Below are 23,614 nucleotides of genomic sequence, written 5' to 3'. Positions count from 1 at the left end.
CAAGTGTACAAAACCATGCCCTGCTCTGTCTGGATGGTTTTTGAAAGTAGAGGTAGCTGATTTTTTTATGGACTGGATATGAGATAAAAATATAAAAAAGAGTTGAGAATGGTGGCAGTGTTTTGACTTGAGTCTTGGGAAGCCTGGAGTTGCCATTCAAGGCTGAATGGAGAAGGCTTGGGGAAGGGCATCAGGATTTCAGTCTTGGAGTTTATAATGTCTTTTATATGAACCAGGGGAGAGGTGACACAGGCTGCTGGACACCTAAGCCTGGGGCTCAGGGGAGGCCAAAGACAGGTTTGCCGTTATCACGGGCACACACATGTCTGATCAGGTCCTCAATGGAACAAGTACAAACAGAAAAGAGGGTCTAGGACTCTGCTTGGGGACCCTCCAGCCTCAAGAGGTCAGAGCTGAAAGACACTGAAAAGGAGCCACCAGTGAGGTAGGTAGGAGGAAAACTTAGTGGCTGGAGTCCTAGCAGCCAGGGGAAAGAATATTTCTTGGAAGATGGAGTCATCAAATTGAGCTCAATGTCACTGCAATTGAAGCAGGATGATGACTGAGAAACACTGGTAACCGTACGTGAACAGGAGTGGCATTTGACACCTAACCTCATGGAGCCCACAGTTGGACCACTTAATATTGTTACTCTCTTATTGTGAATTTTGTTTTCTCAATTAGGTTGTAAATGTTGCAGCATCTGGGAAGATGATGACTCATCTTCCCAGAGGACCAGGTTGTTGGCAGCTGTAGTCGGCTGCAGGTCCTGATACCCAGCACACCCTTCATTGGACAGTGGTTTAGAGCACGCATCCTCATGCCTGGCTTACCTTGGACACAGAGTTTCAGTTCCTTCGGGTCAGTGATGCTTTTTCTGCTTTCCCGGATCACAGCCCTGTTCTTCTTAGTTTCTCCCCAGAGATTGGTGCCACCATACATGCTGGGAATATTGAGAATAGCAATGCCTTCCAGGAAGATGTTGCTCAGGTCCACCTCCACTCCATCACACTGGGAAACAGACAGAAAAGGCCATCTATTAGTGTCCTCAGCAGATTGCAACCGATGGTGTTGTGTGTGTGTGTGTGTGTGTGTGTGTGTGTGTGTGCGCGCGCACATGCATGCGCCTGGGGAATCATTTTAAAGGATGGACAGTTTCTCAGCCACCACCTTGCTGTTGTTAGAAACTGAATCTTGGATAAAGTTGCTCAGGTTTGATGCTTTTCTACTGTAGTGAGATGGGGAGATTCAGTTCTGGTCAGTGATGCAGAGGTCAGCACAAGACCTCAATAGGTCTAGAAAGTTTTAGGGATAGTTCCCAAGTCGATTGCCAAACTGTTTACCAGCCCAAACTCGTCATCACTAATTCTATCCCTTCCTAACCACTGTGAAGATTTACAGGGATACTGAATCCAGAACCCAACACAGGAGATTTTCAACAACTGACAGAAAAAAAAAATCATCTTATTTCCTCTTATTTTACCCCTCCTTTGAGATGTATAAAACTTTCACATTTGGAAGGCTTTCAGAATCTGCCTTTCTTTCTTATCTTTATGTAAGCATAATCTTTGGCACACATGTTTGCTGATGTAGCAGAGTTCTCTTTATCCACCCTCCACCCCTGCTTTCCCCACCAGGTACCAAAGGCCAATAGACTTGAATTTGTGTGTTTCATGTAGCTTTAAAGTCAGCTCTCCAGCTGGGCATGGTGGTACATGTCTGCAATTCCAGTACTTGGGAGGCTGAGTCAGGACGATTGCAAGTTCAATGATACCCTAAGCAAATGAGCAAGACCCTGTCTGAAAATAAAAAATAAAAAGGGCTGGGAATGTAGCTCAGTGGTGGAGTGCTCCTGGATTCAGTCCCCATAATGAATGAATGAATGAATGAATGAGCACATAAATAAAATAAAATAAAGTTAGCCTACTTTGGCATAGTTCTTAACAACACAGCAAGAAATATTTTAGTTCTGATCCCAGTTCCTTAGGTTTGTAGGTAATTTACTTACATATATAGAACAAACCAGATCCTAAGAGATCAGCTTTTGCCCAATATTACACATGTGGTAAGTAATAGAGCAGGGATTCAAATTTGGAGAATTAGATTGGTAAGTCCACACTCTTGTTTATTGTGAGAAGGGAAAAGTCAAAATCTTGTAAAAGTATGAATATAGAATGGTTAATCTGGACAATCATTTTTGGGAGGGAGGAAGGGGAACTGGCGGGGAGAGAGAGGGCACCAAGCACAGTCTGAATGTATACCATTTTTTTTTTTTTGGTGGTATTGGGGTTCCTGGAAGCCCTTCTACCTCCGGGCTACACTCCCAGACCTATTTTATATTTTTGAAACAGGGTCTCTTACGCCAGCGCGGCTGGCTTCGAACCTGCGCGATCCTCCTGTCTCCGCCTCCCAAGCGCAGGGATTACAAGCGTGCGCCACCACGCCCGGATTGAATGTATACCATTTTTGATATGTTCCACATATAAATAAAATTAAAAAATAAAATAAAAATGAAACATGACAAAAAAGTATACTTCTGTGGTTAGAATGTCTCCACCATAACTCAGGTTGAGAGTTAATTGCCATTGTAACCATACAAGGTATAGGGCTTTTGGAAGGCAATTAGGTCATTAACACAAATCATGTGTAAAAAGGGCAACAGTAAGGGCCAAGTCCTTCTCTTGATCAGAAAAACAGACCATTTGCGGTGTGCTGACAGCCCTTGGGGTGTGACTATTTTATTGGAGTGCATCTTCTGCACTGTCCTGTCACCAGCTCACTTTTACTTTCAAAGTAGAATCATGGAACTTATAGATGAATGGGACCGAAGTAATGGAACATGCAACATATTTCCTAAATAATGCCTGGTGTAGTAAGGAACTTCCCTAAAAAGAAGATGGATTCAAATCATGGTCTGGTGTTCTATCAGAACACAAGACACTAGACTAAGATCAAACAGCATTTTCTAAATGACTCTCCTACAACCTCTATCAGAAAAGAAATAAGAGAACTGATATTAAGTCACTTGTATCTGTGTAATAACCAACTATTCTAGAATCTTGCCAGGAATTGGGGTGAAGCATAGCAATGTGTCATTTCTAGAATATGCTCTTTGTCATTTTTTCAAAACTAGGACATTTGTCCATTAGCTTCCCCTTAGATAGAGCCTACTGTGGTTTTCTAGATTTGTCAGAGTGGTCCCTGAATGATATCTAGAAGTTGGTCCAGCAACTTGGATTCAAATGTGTGTTTCCTCAGGTCAGTTCATTCTTTATTGACCTACCCTGGACATGGTAGCCACATTGAGTATCTGTTCGCTCATGTTAGCTTAGAGCTACTCTTGTCTCTGGAAAAGATGAAAACTCTCCCAGAACCTTAGTCGTATGAGCTATGATTTCTGTGTTTTGTTATTTTGTTTTGTTTCAAACATTCTCCACCATTCTGCTTGTCTATCAGCATTCCTGAAGCCAAGCTCAGAGGTCTGAGCTGCTTTTGTATAGTCACACACATGCCTGGCTTCAGGTCCACACCTTGCCTCTGCATGTAAGGATACAGTCCCATTTAAGAATGGGCTCAACCAAAGCTCCCTTTTACTGTCACAGGTGACTTAAAAAACCAACTCCTCTTCCTTCTCACTGTGACTAATGACCTGTTGAGCACTTATTTTGGGGATGTCTTCCACCCTTTCATCCTTCATATGCATATTACTAATTAGGAATTCAGGCTGGAGTCCACCAAGTCCTACTTCTCTTATCTCCACAATCTTTAAAATGAACTTTTCTCAACTCTGGGCTCAGTATTTTCTCCTTTCCTTTATCTCTTTGCATCAGAAAGCCACTTTCCCTCTTGGTTCTGGTTACTGCCACATTATCTCAATCTATTCCCTATTGGTGGAAACAGCCCCCTGCCTTTAGAGAGGTAATGCTAGCAACTCATGCTTGTTGAGAGCATCCTTGGGCACAGAAGGATGCCCACCTCCCACAGGCACCACGACTACCCACGGTGGACGGGTCTCCTGGGGTGAAGGTGCTTGCTCAAGGCTGCAGAACTTGCCCCCATACTGGGTGGCAGAGCTGAGATGCAAACCCAGGCATCAGATGCCAAATCCTACTCTAGAGATGAGTCAGTGAGGCAAATTGGGATTTGTGCTGATGCTAGACATAGAGCAAAATTAAACTTCCAGCTGTTGTTTGAATAATTGAAATCTCCCACTACTGTTCTATCTTATAAGTGCTTGGAGAAGTGTCTGGTGCATCAGTGTTGGATATTAGCATTATTATATCTTGTTTCTGTGCCAGGTTTGTAAAAATAAATAATTAATTAAAGGATACTACTGGCATGCTCCATGGCAAATAGTGTTCCACAGTCATCTTTCTTCCCCATTGTAGTTTGTTTGTTTGTTTGTTTTATGGTACTACGTAGGGAACCCAGGGCATTCTACCTCCGAGCTATACCTCAGCCCTATTTTTTATTCTTTATTTTGAAATAGGGTCTCATTGAGTTGCAAAGGGCCTCACTAAGTCGCTGAGGCTGTCAGAGAACTGCGATCTTCCTGTATCAGCCTCCCAAATGCTGTGGTTACAAACGAGTGCCACCACATCTGGCTTCCAATTGTAGTTTTAAGTATACTCTGTCCCCTCCATCTCTAGCCACAACCAGCAAGGGTTGCCAGTTATTAAACTTGGTCAACTGTTAATCTCTCCCTGAGAGAGGACACAGTCTCTCCTCTGCTTTCTGACAGACTGTCTCCCCATTATTTCACTGGGCCCTCTATAGATGGGCAAATAGAACAGACGATGTGGGTTTGATGTGATGTTGGTGATTCTGCCTCTGGACAGTGGGAAGCCATGCAGGACCTTGGAAAGAGCATGCTTGGGCTTGGAGACAGAGAGATAGGGGTTAAATTTTGGCTCTTTTACTGTACAGCTGTGTGGTAGTGGGGTACTGGGCTGGTTCCTTAACTTCTCTGAGCTTTGTCATCTGAAAAATGGGGAGGGGGATAAGATCTATGTGAAGGGTGTGACTGGTCTCTGGAAGGCAGTGACACTCCAAAACTGCATTATGATGACAGTTTCCCCAAACCCTGTGCCAAGAGCATATTTCCTCTTGAAATCGCTCCCTCATTACCTGAGGCTTCGCTGGAAGCAAGTTAACAGACTCTGCTGGAGACAGCCTTGCCCCCCCAGGCCTGCAAGCCTGTTTTCAGGAGTTGCCGCCTAGCCATCTATACTGATTTCCTTGGGTACCCCAGGTCTCAGGAAAGCGGGGGGGGGGGGGGGGGCTCCCGTGCTTGAGTCCAGGAAAACGGAGAGAAAGGGTAGAACACAGCCCGCCTAAATGCAACACTGGCCTCAGCGGGTTCCTGAGCTAAATCCTCCAAATGTTCCATGACGTCATCTGGCCCCCTTCCTCAGCCCCCACCTCGGGCTGCTTGAGGGGACGGCGGCAGAGGGTGGCGGTCCCTGCGCGCACCACTAGCCATCCTAAGTCTGGGTCAGCAGGCCCTCCTCCAAGCAGAGGCTGCGCTGCGGCCAAACCCAGGTATTTATAGCGCGCAGTGCGGCTGAAACAGAGAAGCTCTTGTCCCCAGTGCCAGCGCGCACACGCCCGAAAGCGTGCTCCGGGTGTGCGCCTGGGCCCGGGCACCGGGGCGGCGCTTCGGCTCGAGGTGGATTGGGGGTGTATCCCGGCCAGCCCCGCTCCGGCCCACCTGGAAGCAGTTCAGGAATCTGCCCGAGCTCGGGCGGGGAGCGGCCGGCTGCGCCTCCTCCCAGGTCCCCGGCAGATTGGCCCCCCGGGCGAGCACTATACCTCTAGCTGTTTCTCGCTGAGCCAGGGATGGCTGGCTTGTTCGGTTGGAATGCCGGCCCATAGGTAACCCGAGACTAGGCTAGGAGCGAAGTGCGTTTATGTGTAAATGAAACGACTGGGACATCGGATTCATCCCCCCCCCCTTGATATCTTGGCTCCCTACAATTCCATAATTTTGGGCAGAACCTGAATTTGCCCAGTTCTCTATCCTCCCAGAGCGGTGAAGGAGGGAGGACAGCGAAGCTTCCCGGGCCCCGAGCAGGCTTTTCCGGCCCCTCAGGTCCGCCTGCCCTGGTGACCTGAAAAGACAGCCAGAGGCCTCCTCCTCTTTAGCCCGGGCCCTCGGAGGAGAGTCCGCAGTTTATTTGGTGACCTGCTTCAGTTTTTAGTAACTAGGGAATTCTCCCTTCTTCTAACATCAATCCACTGTGCCGCGGGCTAGGCAGATTTCCCCTGGTTTGGAGTGTGCATTGTAGGGTTTCCTTGCTTCCCGCAGGGCTGGCTGCTGTAGGGAAGGGCTTCCTGCAGACATGGGCACACAGGCCCTAAGGGCTCTGGGGACTGGTGTCGCCTTTCAGCTTGAAATGTTCTCTTTCTTGGGCACCCTGCCACAGCGTTATCCTCATTTCTCTTGCTCATCTTTGATGACTCCTTCTTGGTCTTTACTTTCATTTTTTTCTTTGGATGGGCATAGGAAAGTAGAGAGTATAATAGACCTCCATGTGCCCCCAAACAGCCTCAGCAGTTAGCAACTCACAGCTAATCATATTTTAAGTCAACTCCAGTTTACTTTCTGCATTTGTACTGAACTATTTTATACCAAACTCTTGATTTTTTGTCATTTCATCCATAAGTACTGTGTACTTTTAAATGATAAAGACTTTAAAAATTACCCCAATATTGTAATCATTCTTAAAATTTACAATAACTTCTCAATATAATTAATATCTAGTAATTGTTCAAATTTTCTCAGTAGTCTCATTTTTTAATAGTTGGTTTGTCTGAAACCAACTATTTAGTTTTTATCTCTTGGGTTTCTTTTGATCTATAAATTCCCTGTACTTTTTTCCCTTTGGTTTCTTTCCTTCTCTTGGTCATTTGTCCTGAAAAGCAGCCCTGCTCAAGTAGAATGAGCATATAAATCACTTCATTTTAATAAATGCAAATTCTGGTTCAGGAGCCCTGGGGCTGGGCCCGAGACTCTGCATTTCTAATGATGCCAGTTGCTGCCCATCTACCGCCCACACTTGGAGAACTACCCAGATTCTGAATTTTGTTGTCTGTATCTTTGAAATGCCTTTTTTTTTTTTTAAAAAATTATTTTTTTGTGGTACTGGGGATGGAACCCAGGGGCCTTCTGCCTCTGGGCTATACTCCAAGACCTATTTTATATTTTATTTGGAAACAGGGTCTCTTAAGCCAGCTCAGGCTGGCTTCGAGCTTGCGTGGATTACAAGCCTGTGCCACCACGCCCGGCTTTGAAATGCCTTTAAACATCCCTAGTCCCTTCCCTGTATTTTAACTAAATTTGTCCTTTTAGGCTAGAGCCTTGAGCAGATTCATGGGTGTTTTTCTTTTTTCTAAGAATACCTCATTAGTGGGGCTGTGTATTTCTTATTATATTTCATTAGGAGGAGGTTAGGTTGTCTAGTTTTTCAGTGATATTCAGGTGTTGCCAGCCTAAACCTCCCATTCCGGTTCTTCATTAGACAGGGGTGATCTTTGGCCACACCCATTATCGCAGTTCCCTAATGGCAGGATACCCTTCAGGACACGTGTATATTTCTAGTGCTCTCCCAGGACATTTCTTTCAAATCTCCACAGCTGCCACTTTCTCCATGAATTCTTTCTTGTCCTCTCTCTAACAAGTATCTCTCCCTCTTTCCCTCACTCTGTCCTTTGCTCTTCTCTGCATTAGTACTCTCAGGGAATAAAAAACCTATAGGGCTTTGAAAGGTCACCCAGCCCAATTATCTCATTTATAGATGTGAAAACAAAGGCTACAGAGGTTAAGAGAATGGTCCAATGCTACATGGCTGATGAGAGTCAACTGATCAGGAATTAGACCTGTGGTCATTTGGATTGACAGTAAACAGAGTGACTTCATAAAGAGGTATTCTGAGCTGGGCGTGTTAGTGCATGCCTGTAATTCCAGTATTTGGGAGGCTGAGATAGGAGGATTCTGTGTTCAAAGACAACCTCATCAACTTAGTGAAGCTGTTAGCAACCTAGTTAGACTCTGTTTCAAAATAAAGAATGCCCCTGGGTTTAATTTCTAGCAGAGAGAGAGGGGAGAGAGAGAGAGAGAGAGAGAGAGAGAGAGAGAGAGAGAGAGAGAGAGAGAGAGAGAGAGAGAAAAGAAAAGAGAAGAGGAGAAGAGAGAGATATTGATTGATTCTGGATGGTGAATACAGATAGAACTTTGATATCACTCCTAATTACCAAAATGCAGTTGGTGGTCAAAAGTTGCTAAGTGACCTTCCATGATCACACTATCTCAGTGAAGATCCAGGGCTTAACCAGACTCTAGAGTGAGTTGTGGTGGCAGTAGTAGGGACACAGAGTCAGATGAGCTGTGTGGCTGACAGCACATGGGACTGAAGCTGGAATGGGTTCAAAAAGGATGATGTCAATGGGAATAGTTTTACCTGGATGTTTGAAGCAAAGAAGATACTCCATTAATTTTTGTGGGATGAAGGAATGCACAAAGGAAAGAAGTTGGAGATGACTAGGACGGGAAGTGGATGGAATGGGAGAGAAGATGTCGGAGAGAGCAATGGGACATTGGTCTGGGGATGAAACTGGGATCCTTTTCTTTCCCAGTAAGTGAGAGAACTGGGCAAGAGGGTAGCTCTCTTAAAGAGTGAAGTAACAAAATGCTAGGGCCATGGCTAAAGAAAGCAGTATTTCAATTTGAGTGGGGAGAAAGAGATAGTGCTGAGGAAGAAGTCATCCCGGCACACCTGAATAGGGGCTCTCTGTGGACTGAGGAGGGGCAGGAGGTGAGGGTGGCTTCACTTGATGCCTGGGCTCCTTGTCAGAGCCTCAGATAGACTCCGAGGGGCAGAGAGGTGGCTGACATACACCTGACCAACCCTCTCATCTACTACTTATTATAATTTTTTGAGGAGACAGGACACAGGTATTAGGCAGAGAGGGGGAGGGAGGGAGGGAAGGAGGGAGGGAGGGAGGGAGAGAGAGAGAGAGAGAGAGAGAGAGAGAGAGAGAGAGAGAGAGAGAGAGAGAGCGCCAGCCCTAGTAATTGTCCCTTTGTAGCCCAGGCTTCCATAGAGGCCAGGAAAGGACAGGGTGGCGCTATTCATTTGTAGTGGGAACATTTCTGCCACAGTGGGAGGGGAGGAGGCACGCTCTCTGAGCATGGCAAGCTGGAATGTAAGACTACAGGGAAGGCTGGACTTAGTAGGGTTCTCTTTGGCTTGGGAAAAGGAGAGTAGCTGAGGTAAAAAGCTTACTGGGCCCCAGTGGATGCCGGTCATGGGATCCTGACTGGTTCTTCAAAGAAGCCACAGAGGGGCTTACTTGCTTTTTTCCTACTGTACAAACTGCCCAGTTGTTCACCAGCATTTTTGTGCCTATTAAAAATCCTGCTCTAAAATCCCTCCTTCCAGCTGAGAAGTATCTCTTCTACAAGGCTGCTCCCAGTGCTCTGGCTGGAAAGTGATCTTCCCCTTCCCTAAATTTCCATGGCTTTGTTTCCCCTTGAAATAAGGACTTCTGCCATGGGTTCTGCATATTTGCCTGAGCCCCTGGAGACCTGGGGCTCATGGAAGGTGGGAGCCATGTCTTCAACAACTCAGAGCCTCAGAACCATCACGTGTCCAATATAACTATTTGTGAATTGAAGGAAGAATGTGTAGAGAAATCCTAAAATTGAAACTAAGATGTTCCTGGAAGAAACCTGACAAGATTTCCTTCCTTCTAGATGAATTCTTTCAACCTCTCTGGATGAATATGTGACCAGATAAGTGGGGCTGAATGTCTAGGATAGGGAGAGATATGGAAGGTTAGATCTAAGTTTGTGTGGAATGGTCATAGCTTAAAGAAAAAAACTATACCCAGGAGGCACATTTCATATAAGAGAAGCATTAAGAGGCAGAAGACAAAGGCACTTATTTATCCATCAAGAATAATGAGAGCCGGGCGTGGTGGCACACGCTTGTAACCCCCGAGCTTGGGAGTAGGAGACAGCAGGATCCCGCAGATTCAAAGCCAGTCCTGCTGGCTTAAGAGACCCTGTTTCCAAATAAAATATGAAATAGGTCTGGGAGTGTAGCCCAGAGGTAGAAGGGCTCCATCCCCAGTACCACCACACAAAAAAAAAAAAAAAAAGAAAAAGAAAAAGAAAAAGAAAAGAAAAAAAGAAGAATAATGAGAACCTAAGCCAGGAATGGTGGCACACGCTTATCCCAGCACTTGGGAGGCTGAGATAGGAGGATTGCAGGTTCTTGGCCAGCCTCAGCTACTTAGTAGTGAGGCCCTCTGCAACTTAGTGAGAACCTGTTTCAAAGTAAAGAATTAAAAAATAGGGGCTGGGTTCAGTACTCAGTACTACTACTACTACTACTACTACTACTATTACTACTACTACTACTAATGAGAACCTACCTATTCTCTGCCTATTCCCTGGGGATGGATAAGAAATGGGTCAAAGTCCTGTCTTCAAGGTGCTCAATGCAGGTCAATGCTGGAAGCAGTAGTGTGCTGCTAAATGCTTAATATTAGGCTATCTAGCAAAACAAAAACAAACCCCCAATGGTATAAATCCTCCTACAACAGCCAATTTGAAAATACCAAAAGACATCCCCGAATGGAGAGTTGAGAGAAGCTGCTCCAGCAAGCAGCAGTCTAACACACCACTGGCTGGAGGCAACAAGACAGAAAGGAAGTAGGTGTCTTTATATCTGCAAGACCATGGCCAGAAGAGAGAAATTTACTGAGAGCAAAGAAAAACAGCCAGGGCAAACAACGATATCTGTTTTCCCTAGGGAAGAACTAGAGAGAATGCTTTGAGTGTTAATAATCTGATATACTCTGTGAGGGAAGAAAAGGCGCTATACTGAGTGCTGCTGATGAGTGGTGATAGCGTTATTGGATGGACAGCATGGTACTATCTATGTATTAAAATTGACCTGGCACGCAGATAAATCTTATAGGAAAGTGTCTTCTCCTGCATCCAGGGAGGCTATTTTATATTGATTTAGGAGGTGATATCTGTTTTAGGCAGTTAGCTAGTAATACTGATTAAAAATTTGTGTAAATCAATATATAGGATATATTCGGAACTAAGTACTTCATATACTTTATACCTAATCCTTACAACCCTGCAATGTCAGCATTTGTATCCTAATTTTTGCAGATGAGGAGACACTGACCGAGTGAAACCAGCGAAGATCTTTTTGAAATTTACCAGTCTGTGGCAGGTTTCCTGCATGAGAGGACATAGCAAGACCAAGAAGCCAGTCTGACAGGCATGCGCTTGGTGCTTTTTATTCTTGTACTGTGTTACCTATGGGACCGCATCTGGAGTATCCGAGATAACAAGGGATTCAATTTTTCAGTTTAAGAGAGACATTGAGAAAATAGTCTGTCAGAAGAGTGGTCAGAGTAGCTATGAGTCTGTAAATCGAGTCCTAAAAGGAACTGAGGATGTGAAGCTTGGTGAACGTTAGTGAGAGACAATGTGGAAGATACATTTTCAGCCCTAAGAAAAGCAAGGAGTCAGTTTCTAGGTGGTTCTGGAAAATAGGTCCAGCAGATTAGGAATTCAGTCAGTTCACCTTCAGACACTTACTGTACACCTAGTTTGTTCCTAGCACTCTGCTAAGTGCCAACTAAGGAAGAAGACAGCAAGGAAAAGCACAGGTGACTCTTGTTCAATACTGAGAAGAGCTCTCTGAAAAACCAGAGCTGTCCAGCAGTGGAAGAGCCTTCTTGAGAAGGAGTGAGCGTTCTATTCCAATCTTTGGAGTATCAGGAGGAGGCTGGAGGACCACTTATTAGAATGTGCTAGAACGAATCTTTTGTGGAGTGGTTAGTGGGATTAAATCTCCTTCCAGTTCAGAGATTCTGAGTTCAGAATTTGCCTTGGCAGGCTAGAGTGTGCTGTACTGAAAAAGTGTCGTTGTGACACCCTGCTCCCCAGTCCACCCCGCCCAGCCCGGTCCACCCAGCTGTGTGCTTTGCATTCTCTGGCAGTGAGCTGCGGAGGCCGGTTACACTGGAAAGTGGCTGCCATCTGTGACAGGGATGATGGAGTTCTGGCGGGTTTGTGTGGGCTCACGGAATGCAGCGTGGAAGCCATGTACACACAACCTGCCGAAGAACATCCCATGGGCAGAAAATGTTCACTTCCTCTTTAGCCCTCCTCTGTTGCTCTGCCAGGCGGGCACAATGGTGCCTTTGAGAGGGGCAGCTGGAAGGGGTTGTTGGCAAAGATGCTGGAAGTAGAACACTGCAGCTGGGGATGTGGAGGGGGGTCATTTCCAGCCTGCGCTGAGTGCCAGTTTCCAAAACAAAACTGCTGTTTCTCCGAGCTCACGGTGGTGGGTTGCCTCAGAGTTGGACAGAGGGCAAAGCTGTTTCCTATCCGCCGCTCCACCCTCCTCAAGCTTAAAAAAATCCTGTGTGTTAGGGCATTCTTCCTCTGGATGCAGATTAATAGGCTTTGCTGTCTGTCTGGGAAGCTCAGGCTGGTCCGGGCTGGCTGGGACTTTCTGAGGGGTCCAACTCTCCTGCAGGCAGAGCTAGGCCAGTGCTTCAGGGATTGGCAAGGGCAGGGAAATCGCTGGGCAATGGAAAGGACTCAGAATGGAGACCCCTTCTGCCCTGCAGGGTACATCCTCCAAGCCCTCAGACACTGGGCACCCTTGCTGCCATATGGGTTCTGCCCACTCACTGTCTTAACTCTGGTGGGAAAGTGGTGGGAGAACCCTGGCATTTCCTGTTCTGGTTCACAGTTGTCCCAGACCCTCTGAGACTTTCAAAGATCCCGGTGACAGCTCAGAGCTGGGAGTGGGAGGTGGTTCCACTTGCCCCCGGGTTAAGAGAAGGCCTGAGTGCCAGGCTGCCAGTTCTGCCAACCCCCCTTGGTGTTACAAATGTAGCAGGGTGGGTCCTTTGTATTCTAGTGGCTTCCAACAAAAAGGTGTGACTTGAGGCTGGTCAAGTGGTAATTTCTATTAATGTTCACACTAAATATGAGATTTTCACACTGTGGTTCAATTTTATAATCAGCAACTAACTACTGAGGAATTACTTCATTTCAGGTTCTGTGGCTGGGTCTGGGAATTCAGAATGAATAAGCAATCCTTGCTTCAAAAGCTTAGTGCATAGTACATATGCCAAGTCCTGGACAGGAATACTCTATTAAATATGGACACATGCATTAGTTGGAAATCAGAAGTGGAATGCAGGGGTTAGTGCCTATTGGAGTTCACTGGCATTGTGGGGGGGGATAGGAGCTGGGATTCCAGACTTAGGCTTGAAACACATCTGATCTTAGAGTACTTACTTGTCTTTATGGGACTCAATTTCTTTGTGTAAAGAATGAGAATAATGCTCACCATATAGAGTTGTTAGGAAGATTAAATAAAACAATGTATGAAAGTGCCAGGGCAGAGCTTGCCACGTGCTGGGTACTCAATAAGTGGCTGCTCTGGTTCTTAATTTGTCAATCCTAATAAACTCAGGATTTAACATGTATTTGCACATAGGGGCATTTATCCAATACCTCCTTAGGTTCTATGACCTTCCTCTAAGAGTAAATTTGTTTACCTTAATAATTCATCTTCGGGTGAAGACTAGGATTAGCAAGTTTATGACCTTACATATTAAATTAGAAAAACAGACCTATCTGCTATAGCCAACAAGACATATCTGTATATACTATTCTCTGTCTGTTTAATAGCTGTGTTGTAGAGAGGGAAAAGATTGAAATGTTCCTTTCCTGAGGTTCTTAAATCTCTGGAGTGTGGTGATAAGGATCATGGATTCTTTTCAATATTCGAAAAATATCTAAAAGAACTAATACATTTCCCACTGACAAGGCCTCAAAGTTCACTACTTAAAAGAGGCATTTGTTTGGTAGACATTAATTGGGGGAGAGTTATTCTTTTACCATGAGGCCTTATCTGCTGAAAAGCTAAGCTCTCAGGGGCAGAGGTTAGCTGAGAGCATCTTCCAGAAACCTGTGAAGGGACAGAGTTCTAACCCAGCATGCCAATCACACGACCCCAAGCCTAGGTCCTCAGACTTCCTGGGGCCTAGTCTATCAAACCTGCTGTGTATTATCTAACTACTTTGAGAAAATGTAGCATAAGACTTGATCTTTAAGTTATTCCTAAGTCTTTGGAAGACATAAAGTATGTATTGCCTGGAATCGAAAGACAAAAGAAAATCAAAGCAATTCACAAAGAACAAAGGAAATGGAAAAGAACAGAAAGATAAAAGCATAGGGATGAATAGACACTTAAAGTGAACCACAGGGTACACATTTGTAGGAAATAAAAAAGAAGGTCATTTAAGAGAAAGAAAAAGTTATGTATCAGAACTGCAAGCTAACAATGGGATTTTATAAGGGAAAATTGACAAAAACAATTTCTCCTTAGTCAGCAGAACAAGCCTAAGCATCAGTGAAGGAAACTTGTAACTTTAGCATGGTTGAAAGAGGTAGAGAGTTGGAGGCAATATGCTGCATTTAAAAATGGAGGAAGGCCGGGCATGGTGGCGCACGCTTGTAATTCCCGCGCTTGGGAGGCTGAGACAGGAGGATTGCACGGGTTCAAAGCCAGCCTCAGCTACTTAGTGAGGCTTTCAGCAACTTAGTGAGACCTTGTTTCCAAATAAAATATAAAAAAGGTCTGGGAGTATATCCCGGAGGTAAAAAGCCTCTGGGTTCCACCCCCAGTACCACCAAAAAAAAAAAATAAATAAATAAAAAATGGAGGAAGATTTAACAAAACCAAAGGGTCAATCACATAGGTCCTCAGGAGGCTTGATGTTAAAGAAACAAAGGCTAATATTATTAAGGGATTAAAATGATATTATAATGGTACTGATCCCACTTGGTAAGAGTATGGGTTACTTTTCTTTTTTTGCTCTTCTGCATTTTAAGATATTCTACCATACATATGGATTACTTTTCAAATCAGAAAAGTAGTCGGTACATACATTAGGAGAGAACAGAAAGAAACCACCCTAGGGGCATCTGGGGCAGTGAGACCTGATGGATGGGCAAGAAGAGGGAATCTGAAGTGGCAAGAGCTGCATTGGATGGTTTCATAATGAGGAGGATGCTGGCAAGTGGGGCCTCTGCACTTGACTGAGGAAAGGAATGGACCACAAGGTAGATCTCTCTCTCTCTCTCTCTCTCTCTCTCTCTCTCTCTCTCTCTCTCTCTCTCTCTCTCTCTCTCCTCTTACTTTGGACACTAAGGTTTGATGCAAAATCAGGTTGCCCCTTTAATTTTCTCAGACTTCCCTTCCACTTCATCCACTGTGGCTAGGTGCATTTGCTGAGAGGCCAATTCTCACCATCCTCATTCCAAGCTCTAAAAGGCTCTACCTGTCCAGGCTGAGAAGGTTCAGATCATGACAGAAGAGACCAAGGCTTAATGCTCTCTCCCCTTCTGGTTGTAACACTGCAGGTGGATGCCAAGGCAGAATAAGAGAATGCTCCTGTTAGAGCTTGAGAGCTACGGGTTCTTTTCTGTCACATTCTGGATGGATGAACTTGGCCATGCTACCTGACCTGTAAAATCCTCAGCCAGGTACAGGCACATTACCTGTAATTCCAGTACTTGGGAGGCTGAGAAAGACAGAAGGATCACAGGTTGGAGGACAACCTCAGCAATTCAGCCAGACTCTCAGCAATCTAGGAAACCCGTTTCAAAATAAAAAGAACTGAGGGTATAGCTCAGAGGTAGACTGCCCCTAGGTTCAATCTCCAGTACAAGAAAGAAAGAAAAAAAGGAGGAGGGAGAAGAAATGGCAATGTATCAGACTGGAGTAGCTAAAGGTATCTGCCTAATCTTAAAGTAAATGGATTCCTTTTTGTCGTTGTTGTTAATGTTTGGTACTGAGGATTGGATCCAGGAACCTTCTACCACTGAGCTACTTAATGAACTCCCACATAACTCATTTTTTAAAATGAAGCTTCTCTATAAGCACATGGCTGTGCTTAATGTTAGTTTTAAAAGTTAGGATTCTTATGGGCGAGACCCAGATGATGATATAGATTAAGTGTCACAAGCATGATGTCTAGCACACTCCCTTTTTTAAATAAAAAAATTTTAATGAGGGTAAAATTCACAGAACATAAAATTAACCCTATTAAGATAAACAAACAATTAAGTGGCATTTAGTACACTCTCTCACACTGTCTTTTTTTTCCTTTCTTTCTTTCTTTTGTACTGGGGATTGAACTCAAGGGAATTCTACTTTCAATCTACACCCCCAGCCCTTTTTAGTTTTTGTTTTGAAACAGGATCTTGCTAGATTGCTGAGAGTCCTGTGAAGTTGCTGAGGCTGGTCTTGAACCTGCTATCCTGTTTCAGACTCCCAAGTACTGGGGTTACAAGCATGCTCCACCACACCCACTTCACACTGTCTTTTAAGATGTTAGAATAATGCGGTCATTTGGGCTGACTCCCTTTTGTTGTAATAAGAAACTGCTGCCCTGTGCCTCCATGCTCACCTGGGGCCCAGGTGCAAGAATTCTCCAGGTCTAGGGCTAGAGGCACCTGCTGTGTCAGGCAGTCTATAAATCCATTTCCAGCTTAGCATGCTTTGGCAAAGTACTCTTCCAGGTTTACTATTCGTATTCCCACCAGCAGTACCTGAGAGCTGCTTCTGAGCAGCAGTGGGTGGGGCATTCATGGACACCAGAGAGCTGTTGAAAGGAAGGAACCAGCTCTGTCAGTATCTGCAGGGACAGCTCAGAATACAAGGTGAGGGAAAAGGGCAGGTCTCAGAGTATGGGGCAGGGGGATTTCTGTTTTACCTCTCATATTTTATTTCCTTGATTGACTAATAACTGAAGAAAATAAGATACAATATTGAAAAGTCAAGGGGGAAGTAGGAATGTTTGATATACTGTTCCCAAAACTTTTCTTTTTTAATTCTTAATGCAAAAGGATCACAGATGTGCAAAGTTCTCCAAAACAGACTGGATCAAAGAGTTTACTGAGCAGCTTTTAGGTTGGATTGACTTCCCCATACTGAGGTTCCTATTTGTGGAACTGGCTAGCCATTTTTGGGGGAACACTATCTTAAAAATTAGATAAATATCAAGGAATTTGGGAACTTCTTATTTTTAGTCATAGGAAGAAATGTTTCCATAGAATATAGAAGGCGTACTTGAGTTGAAGCTTGCCTGGTCTTCCATCTAACTGTGATCACATCTAAAAATCTTTGCAAAGTTATTCTGGGCCCGGGGTGGGGAAGGTGACTCACCAGGAGCTGCTCTTACCTGCTCCAACCCCCACCTGTTTGTCCAGGTGAAATCAGGTTAGAATAAGTATAAAGGGCCTCCTTAGAATCAAAGAGGTGTCAGAAAGTTCCCAGAGAGACTGGCTTAGATTGGGGATGGTGATAGTAATAGTCAGTGGGGAGAGGGTACAGTGACATGCCACTTCTTGAATAGGGCCAACAATGAAATTTTGAACACCCCAGTTCTATGTATAGCCCTGAGGCTCACAGGCCTTCCTCTGTTCTTCTAGAGGAAACACCTACGGAGAGCATGGGAAAGATTTTTTATGCTTCCTTCCTGGTAAATGTAAAAGTCTCATGCCTTCTTTTAATGTTATCTGACATGGCATAATGAATGAGAGACTGAATTGCCAGCAAGACTCCCCTCATACCTGGCTGGGAATCTCTGCTGGCCCAACATTCTTGGGTTCCTGGTAGACAAGAATGAAGCCTGACCCCTTACTACTTATAGGTTGTGGACCTAGGTGGGTTTCTTAATCTCCTCTTAGCCTTCCATTCCTCTGTCCTGGAAAGGTGACTAGGACACCTGCCACTTAGGGCAATGTTGTGAGACATTTAGCACCACTGCCGGTTAAATAAAAACTAACAAAAAGAAAAAAAAAAAAAAGAAGCAAAATGATATACCCTACCCCCCACCCAGGCCTGAAAACTTTAACTTAAACGGTGGCCTTGAGAGATAAGCCAAACCCCATTCTCTCCATTTTACAGATGAGAATACTGAGGATCAGGAATACCATTTAGCAAGTTACTTATCCTAAGAGCAGGACCAGGCTAATCCCCAGGCCTTGTGTCTGTGGGTCCTCTTCACTGGGCCAGCCCTGGCGAGTGTCTGTAGGTGAGCAGTCGACCTGGAGTCACTTCTCCCCTGCCTGAGTCACTGGCCCCCGAAACAGGGTCCAGGGTGAGGTAGCACATGTAGCTGCGACTCTTTGGGTCTGGTTCCTTTAGGACTGGAGCACTATATTAACCAGTCCTTGTGTGTTACATAGACTAGTCTTTCTTGTCAACTGGACCAGGAGTTTTATGTCAGAGACAGAACCAAATCTCCTATTTCTTCTCAGCCAGCTGCTAGCCTCAGAGGAGTCTGTAAATTACGTGAATGACTTTCAGTGGAGACTTTCCCTGCAAAATCTCGTCTGGGCTTTGGTTTCACCCTGTAATTTTTACCCAATAATAAATAAGTAAATAAATGAACAGACTTTGCTATCTGATCCCTGAGTTCCATACAGTTGTGCTCTTTCTCAGGTCTCCAAGCCTCATGACCTCAATTTTCTCATCAGGTGAGAACATGAATACCTGCTGTGTGAGTTCTATGGGGCAAGATAAAATAAGATGCTGGGGGAAAATCTTTTGTAAACTTTAGGACACTTTTCCTTTCAGACTCTCTCTCCTGCGGTCTACCTGGATCTCTGAATTCTTCTTCATATGAGCAGCAGGACTGTGTCCTCTGATCTTTACAAAGCATCTCTCAGCAAAGCTGAACAGCTGCCTGCACTGATAGGAAATAAAATGGTCCCACGTACCATGAAGGAGTGAAGAAACAGCACATCCAGGCTGCAGGCTTTACCCAGTTTTAACACTTAGTAGGCAAATTTCTGCTTATTGAGTTACAAGCTAAACTCACTCCAGAAAACCTGGAATCTTCTCTTCCTAGTTTCCAGTAATGAAATCATGGTCAAGTTTCAAGTTACTGAATGTATTTGAGTGTGTGTGTGTGTGTGTGTGTGTGTGTGTGTGTGTGTTACTGGGGACTGAGCCCAGAGGCATTCTACGTTTGACATATACCCCTGGCCCTGTTTTATTTTTTGCTTTGAAACAGGTCTCACTAAGTTGCCTAAACTGGTATCAAACCTGCAATCCTTTTATTTCAGCTTCCATGTCCTGGGATTATAAGCATGTACCATTGTGCTCTGTTTGAGCATTTTTTTTTTTGTTTTGTTTTTTTTGTTTGTTTATTATACTGGGGATGGAACCCAGGGACATTCTACCTCTAAGCTACACCCCAAGCTCTATTTTATTCTTTTTTATTTTGAGACAAGGTCTCACTACATTGCAGAGTGCATCACTAAGTTGCTGAGGCTGGCCATGAACCTGTGATCCTCCTGTCTCAGCCTCCCAAGTACTAGGATTACAAGCGTGTATTACTACACACAGCTTGAGTATCATTTTAAAAAGGAGGATTGCTCAGGTTTGAAGCCAGCCTCAGCTACTTACTGAGGTTTTCAGCAACTTAGTGAGACCCTGTTTCCAAATAAAGTATAAAATAGGTCTGGGAGTATAGCCCAGAGGTAGAAGGCGCCTAGGTTCCAGCCCCAGTACAAAAAAAAAAAAAAAAATAGATAATACTTGCTTGCTGGTTGTCCTATCAAATGAGGACATGCTATGGAAGACAGGTACAGTTAAGGCATATGACTTTTTATTTTTCTTTCCCTTCTATTTATTCTTCTAAAACTCTGTGGCTTAGTTTGCTTTTCCATAAAGTGAGGGGTAATGATCCCTGGCCTACTCAGTTCACAGGGCCATTGTGTGGCTTGAAATAAAGGCTGGAGCAAGGCTTTGAAAACAGTGAAGTGTATTAGAAATGCCTGCATGTGTTCTCCTGGGCTCATGACTGTGAGCTGGTGAGTGTGTGCTGGTCCTCACAGGCCTGGCTGTTGTGTGCAGCAGCCACAATTAGAAGGTCACTTGACATAGCTTCTCTTACCTGCTCTGAGGCCCTGGATGCTCGCACTTCTGCTTACACCTGTCACTCACATGCCTTGTCCCCTCTGTCTCCTGCAGTCACCCTCTGCATCACAGAGCACAGGACCATCCACTGCTTTTCTCTGGATGCAGAAATGGTGCCTGTCCCAATCACAAGGTCTGTCACAAGCTGCTGTCACATGACACTCTCACCCCTACTCCCTTAGCTTATCCTCATGAATAGATACTAAAAAGACTCCTTATGAGGAGATAAGGAAAACAAGAAGTGCTTTTGAAAGCTCCCAGCAATGTACCGTGAGAAGAGCCCCACCCTCCAGAGGCCACCAGGGTGTCTAGAGGCTAGGCCATCAGCCCCCTCTGCGGTTGAAGCTTGGGCCCCAGTGGGCACAGCCAGCCTGGATCCTGCAGAGCAGGCCACAGACGCTGGGAAGCTGAGATGCTGCTGTATATTCTGAACACAAGGTCAAGGCCAGCTGCAGAGAGAACAGGCAGTCGCTGTGTGCCTGCAGCTGGCTGTGGTTAGGCCAGGGCTGTCCCCCATTTGTGGTATATTTAAAGAGACCTCACTTGGCAACTGTACCAAGAGGAGAAAATGCACACATATCTCTGTTAGCCACACTCAGTCCCACTGCCGAGGCACTCGGGCTCCAGCTCTGGAGCGGTGTTTCTGTGTAAGTAAGGGAGGGCTAGCTCTTAGGCTTCTTCTAGGTATAGGTGGTTTCTGCTATGCACCACCTGGGGACACAGGATCTTAGGTTTCAGTGCTAGTGCCTTCTGGCTGGTCTGGCCATAAGTACAGGGAATTTACCAAGGATCAGTGCCTCTCACCCTGGTGTCAGTAACCCAGCAACCGAAGGGGAGAAGCAAGCAGCTGATGAGTCAAATAGAACCTCTGGCTTTGTGTTTTGTTTGTGAGAACTCCCAGGGAGTGTGCGTACAGCCTTCCTTCCGGAGGGGAGTGGCAGGGCTCTCCTACAAGCTACATACAGGCCTAGCACCTCCCAGAGGGCTGCCTGGGACCCACTGGACTGCACACAGAGGCTTGGAGAGCAAGCTGGGGGACCAGGAGGAGCCCGTCCTGGCTCTTGCACTTGCTTTTCTCAAGTGGGAACAACACAGCCGGCCCAAATGTCCTGTGGGAAGGTGGGGCTGGTTAAGTAAGACCCCTGGGCTTGTGGTCTCACAGAGTGAGGATAGAGCAGGTGTGCATAGAAGGGTGGGCTCTCAGGTGGCCGAGACCAGGGACACCAGCTCAGCAGTCCTCCAGAGGACCCCAGTAGAGCAGGCCTGCAGAGGGCATGGTGTGGGAAGCAGGCAGCTTATTAACTAGGGAAGGGGAGCTACAGGCAAAGCTTCTGCTGGAGAGTTTGGAAAGTAGGAGTGTTCTGAAGGGATCCGCTGCATAATTTTTAAGGCCCAGGGCAGAATGCAAATGCAGGGCTCTTTGTTAACTTATCAAGAAAAATTGAATGGTAACAGAGGAGTTGTAAACCACGGGGTCTTCTTCTCCTTCTTTCTTTCTTTTTCTTTCTTTCTTTCTTTCTTTCTTTCTTTCTTTCTTTCTTTCTTTTTTTTTTTTTTTTGGTGGTACTGGGGTTCCTGGAAACCCTTCTACCTCTGGGCTACACTCCCAGACCTATTTTATACATTTTAAAAAATTTGGAAACAGGGTATCTTAAGCCAGCGAGGCTGGCTTAAAACCTGTGCGATCCTCCTGTCTCTGCCTCTCAAGAGTGGGGATTACAGGCGTGTGCCACCACGCCCGGCTAACCACGGGCTCTTCTGAACACAGGGAGCATTGTGATGTACCTTGGACCTCTAGGAGTTAGCTCCTTGAAGCCGGTGATCTGGGGTATGTCTGGTCAACTTTCAGCCCCCTAGACCACCACTTCTGCTGCTCCTTGGCCACCACTTCCCAGACTTCTCATGGGTTTGGGGCATTGCCTTTACGTACCAGTAGCCCCTCTCTCTGCGATGGTAACTTTCCTTGACTTTTGGGGGGAACAGCAAGGTCATGTTGGAAGATGGCTGAGGGCCAGAAAGGACTGTGGGCCCCAGAGTCCCAATGATTCTCTGGATAGGCCAAGAAAAACAGGGCCCTCTGAGAGAGTTTTTAAAGTGTATGGGACAGGCTAGAGGTACAACCAATAGGTTCCATTCTTGATCATCTTGTAGGAACCCAAGAGGATATGTTCTGAGGGTGTGTATGACATTCCAGGAGCTAAAACAATGTCAAAGAAGCCTTCTCCTCCTGTAGGATCTCACCTCCAACTCTATGTGGTCATGGAGTTTCTTGCAGGTAGCTGCAAAGGTCTCCGAAGTGCCAAATTCAAAGTACCACAGCTTGTTCTTCATCCTAGACCAGGGAGCAGAGAGATGGCTCAATATTCTGTATTTGAAATAGTCACATAAAATTGTCATGATAGTTGGTCCAGAACTTACATCTTCATTACTTGTTAATCAGATAACCAAGGGATAGAAATTTTTACCAATTGTTCTTGCTAGGAACTTAAAGAAAAGCCATTTATTTCTTAGACATCCTGCAACTTTGGGTGAACTGTTATTAAACAGAGGTGTGAATGACAGCATGCTGTAGTCTGCGTGTTGTCCTTTCTGCTAATGCAGAGGGACTTTAGGTAGAGGTCTCTTTTGGGTATGGTTGGGGTATGAAGTGGTCTTAAACCTTTTGAGACTTAGGGATGTGCAGTCTTAGGACAGGAGGGATAGCACTATGCTAACCCAGCCAAAATATGTGCTGCTTCATGTATGCTCTGACCGGGGTAAGCAGAGTGAGAGAGTTCATACAGGTTTGCAGGCAGGTTGAAAAGAGAAGAAATAAAGGTGACTTGTTTAGTAGCAATAGTCACCCCTCAGATGTATTTGCGTAGGCCAGGACAATCCTTCATTTAGAGACAGATCTTGTCTATTTGCTTCGAAGTAGGAGCTTACTGTGTGTGTGTGTGTGTGTGTGTGTGTGTGTGTGTGTGTGTGTGTGTGTTACTGGAGAAGAAACCCAGGGGCATTGTACCTCTAAGATATATACACTCCCAGCCCTATTTTTTAGTCTTTTATTTTATTTTTTTATTTTTATTTTTTGGTGCTGCTGGGGATGGAACCATTCTATCTCCGGGCTACACTCCCAGACCTATTTTATATTTTATTTGGAAACAGGGTCTCGTAAGCCAGCAAGGCTGGCTTCGAACCTGCGCGATCCTCCCATCTCCTCCTCCCAAGCGCGGGGATTACAAATGTGGGCCACCACGCCCGGAATCTAGTCTTTTATTTTTTGAAACAGGATCTCACTGAGTTGCAAAGGGCCTCGCTAAGTAGCTGAGGCTCTCTGCAAACTGCGATCCTCAGGTCTCAGCCTCCCAAATGCATGTGCCACCCCCACTCCTGCCAGCTCTAGGAGCTCACTGTTTTAAGCTTTAAAATTTTACATTTTATTTAATTAATAAATAGGGTTCCTATATAGCTGGGGGGTTTGCAAAGTCAGATGGCATGCCTGACACTTGGTGATTTTGATCAGATGGTCTCACCAGGAAGTGTTTCAGAAAGTATTCCATTCCTTCCACCCCAACTGTCACCCCATT

At 45.3% G+C, this 23,614-nt stretch overlaps 1 protein-coding gene across 1 annotated transcript in view; it reads right to left on the bottom strand.

Moving 5' to 3' along the window:
- DGKG (diacylglycerol kinase gamma) overlaps positions 1-23,614 on the bottom strand; it is a gene marked incomplete at both ends in the record, with an annotated part of 164,082 nt that overhangs the window by 39,598 nt on the left and 100,870 nt on the right. Inside the window, 2 exon segments of the mRNA XM_080696557.1 lie at positions 834-1,011; positions 22,287-22,377. Coding sequence (XP_080552683.1) covers positions 834-1,011; positions 22,287-22,377 — 269 coding nt within the window.

Source organism: Muscardinus avellanarius (assembly GCF_963383645.1).
Source record: "Muscardinus avellanarius genome assembly, chromosome: 5".
Lineage (NCBI taxonomy): Eukaryota > Metazoa > Chordata > Mammalia > Rodentia > Gliridae > Muscardinus > Muscardinus avellanarius.
The sequence above is the reverse complement of the archived record's forward strand: the minus strand, read 5'-3'. Positions and strand labels throughout refer to the sequence as shown.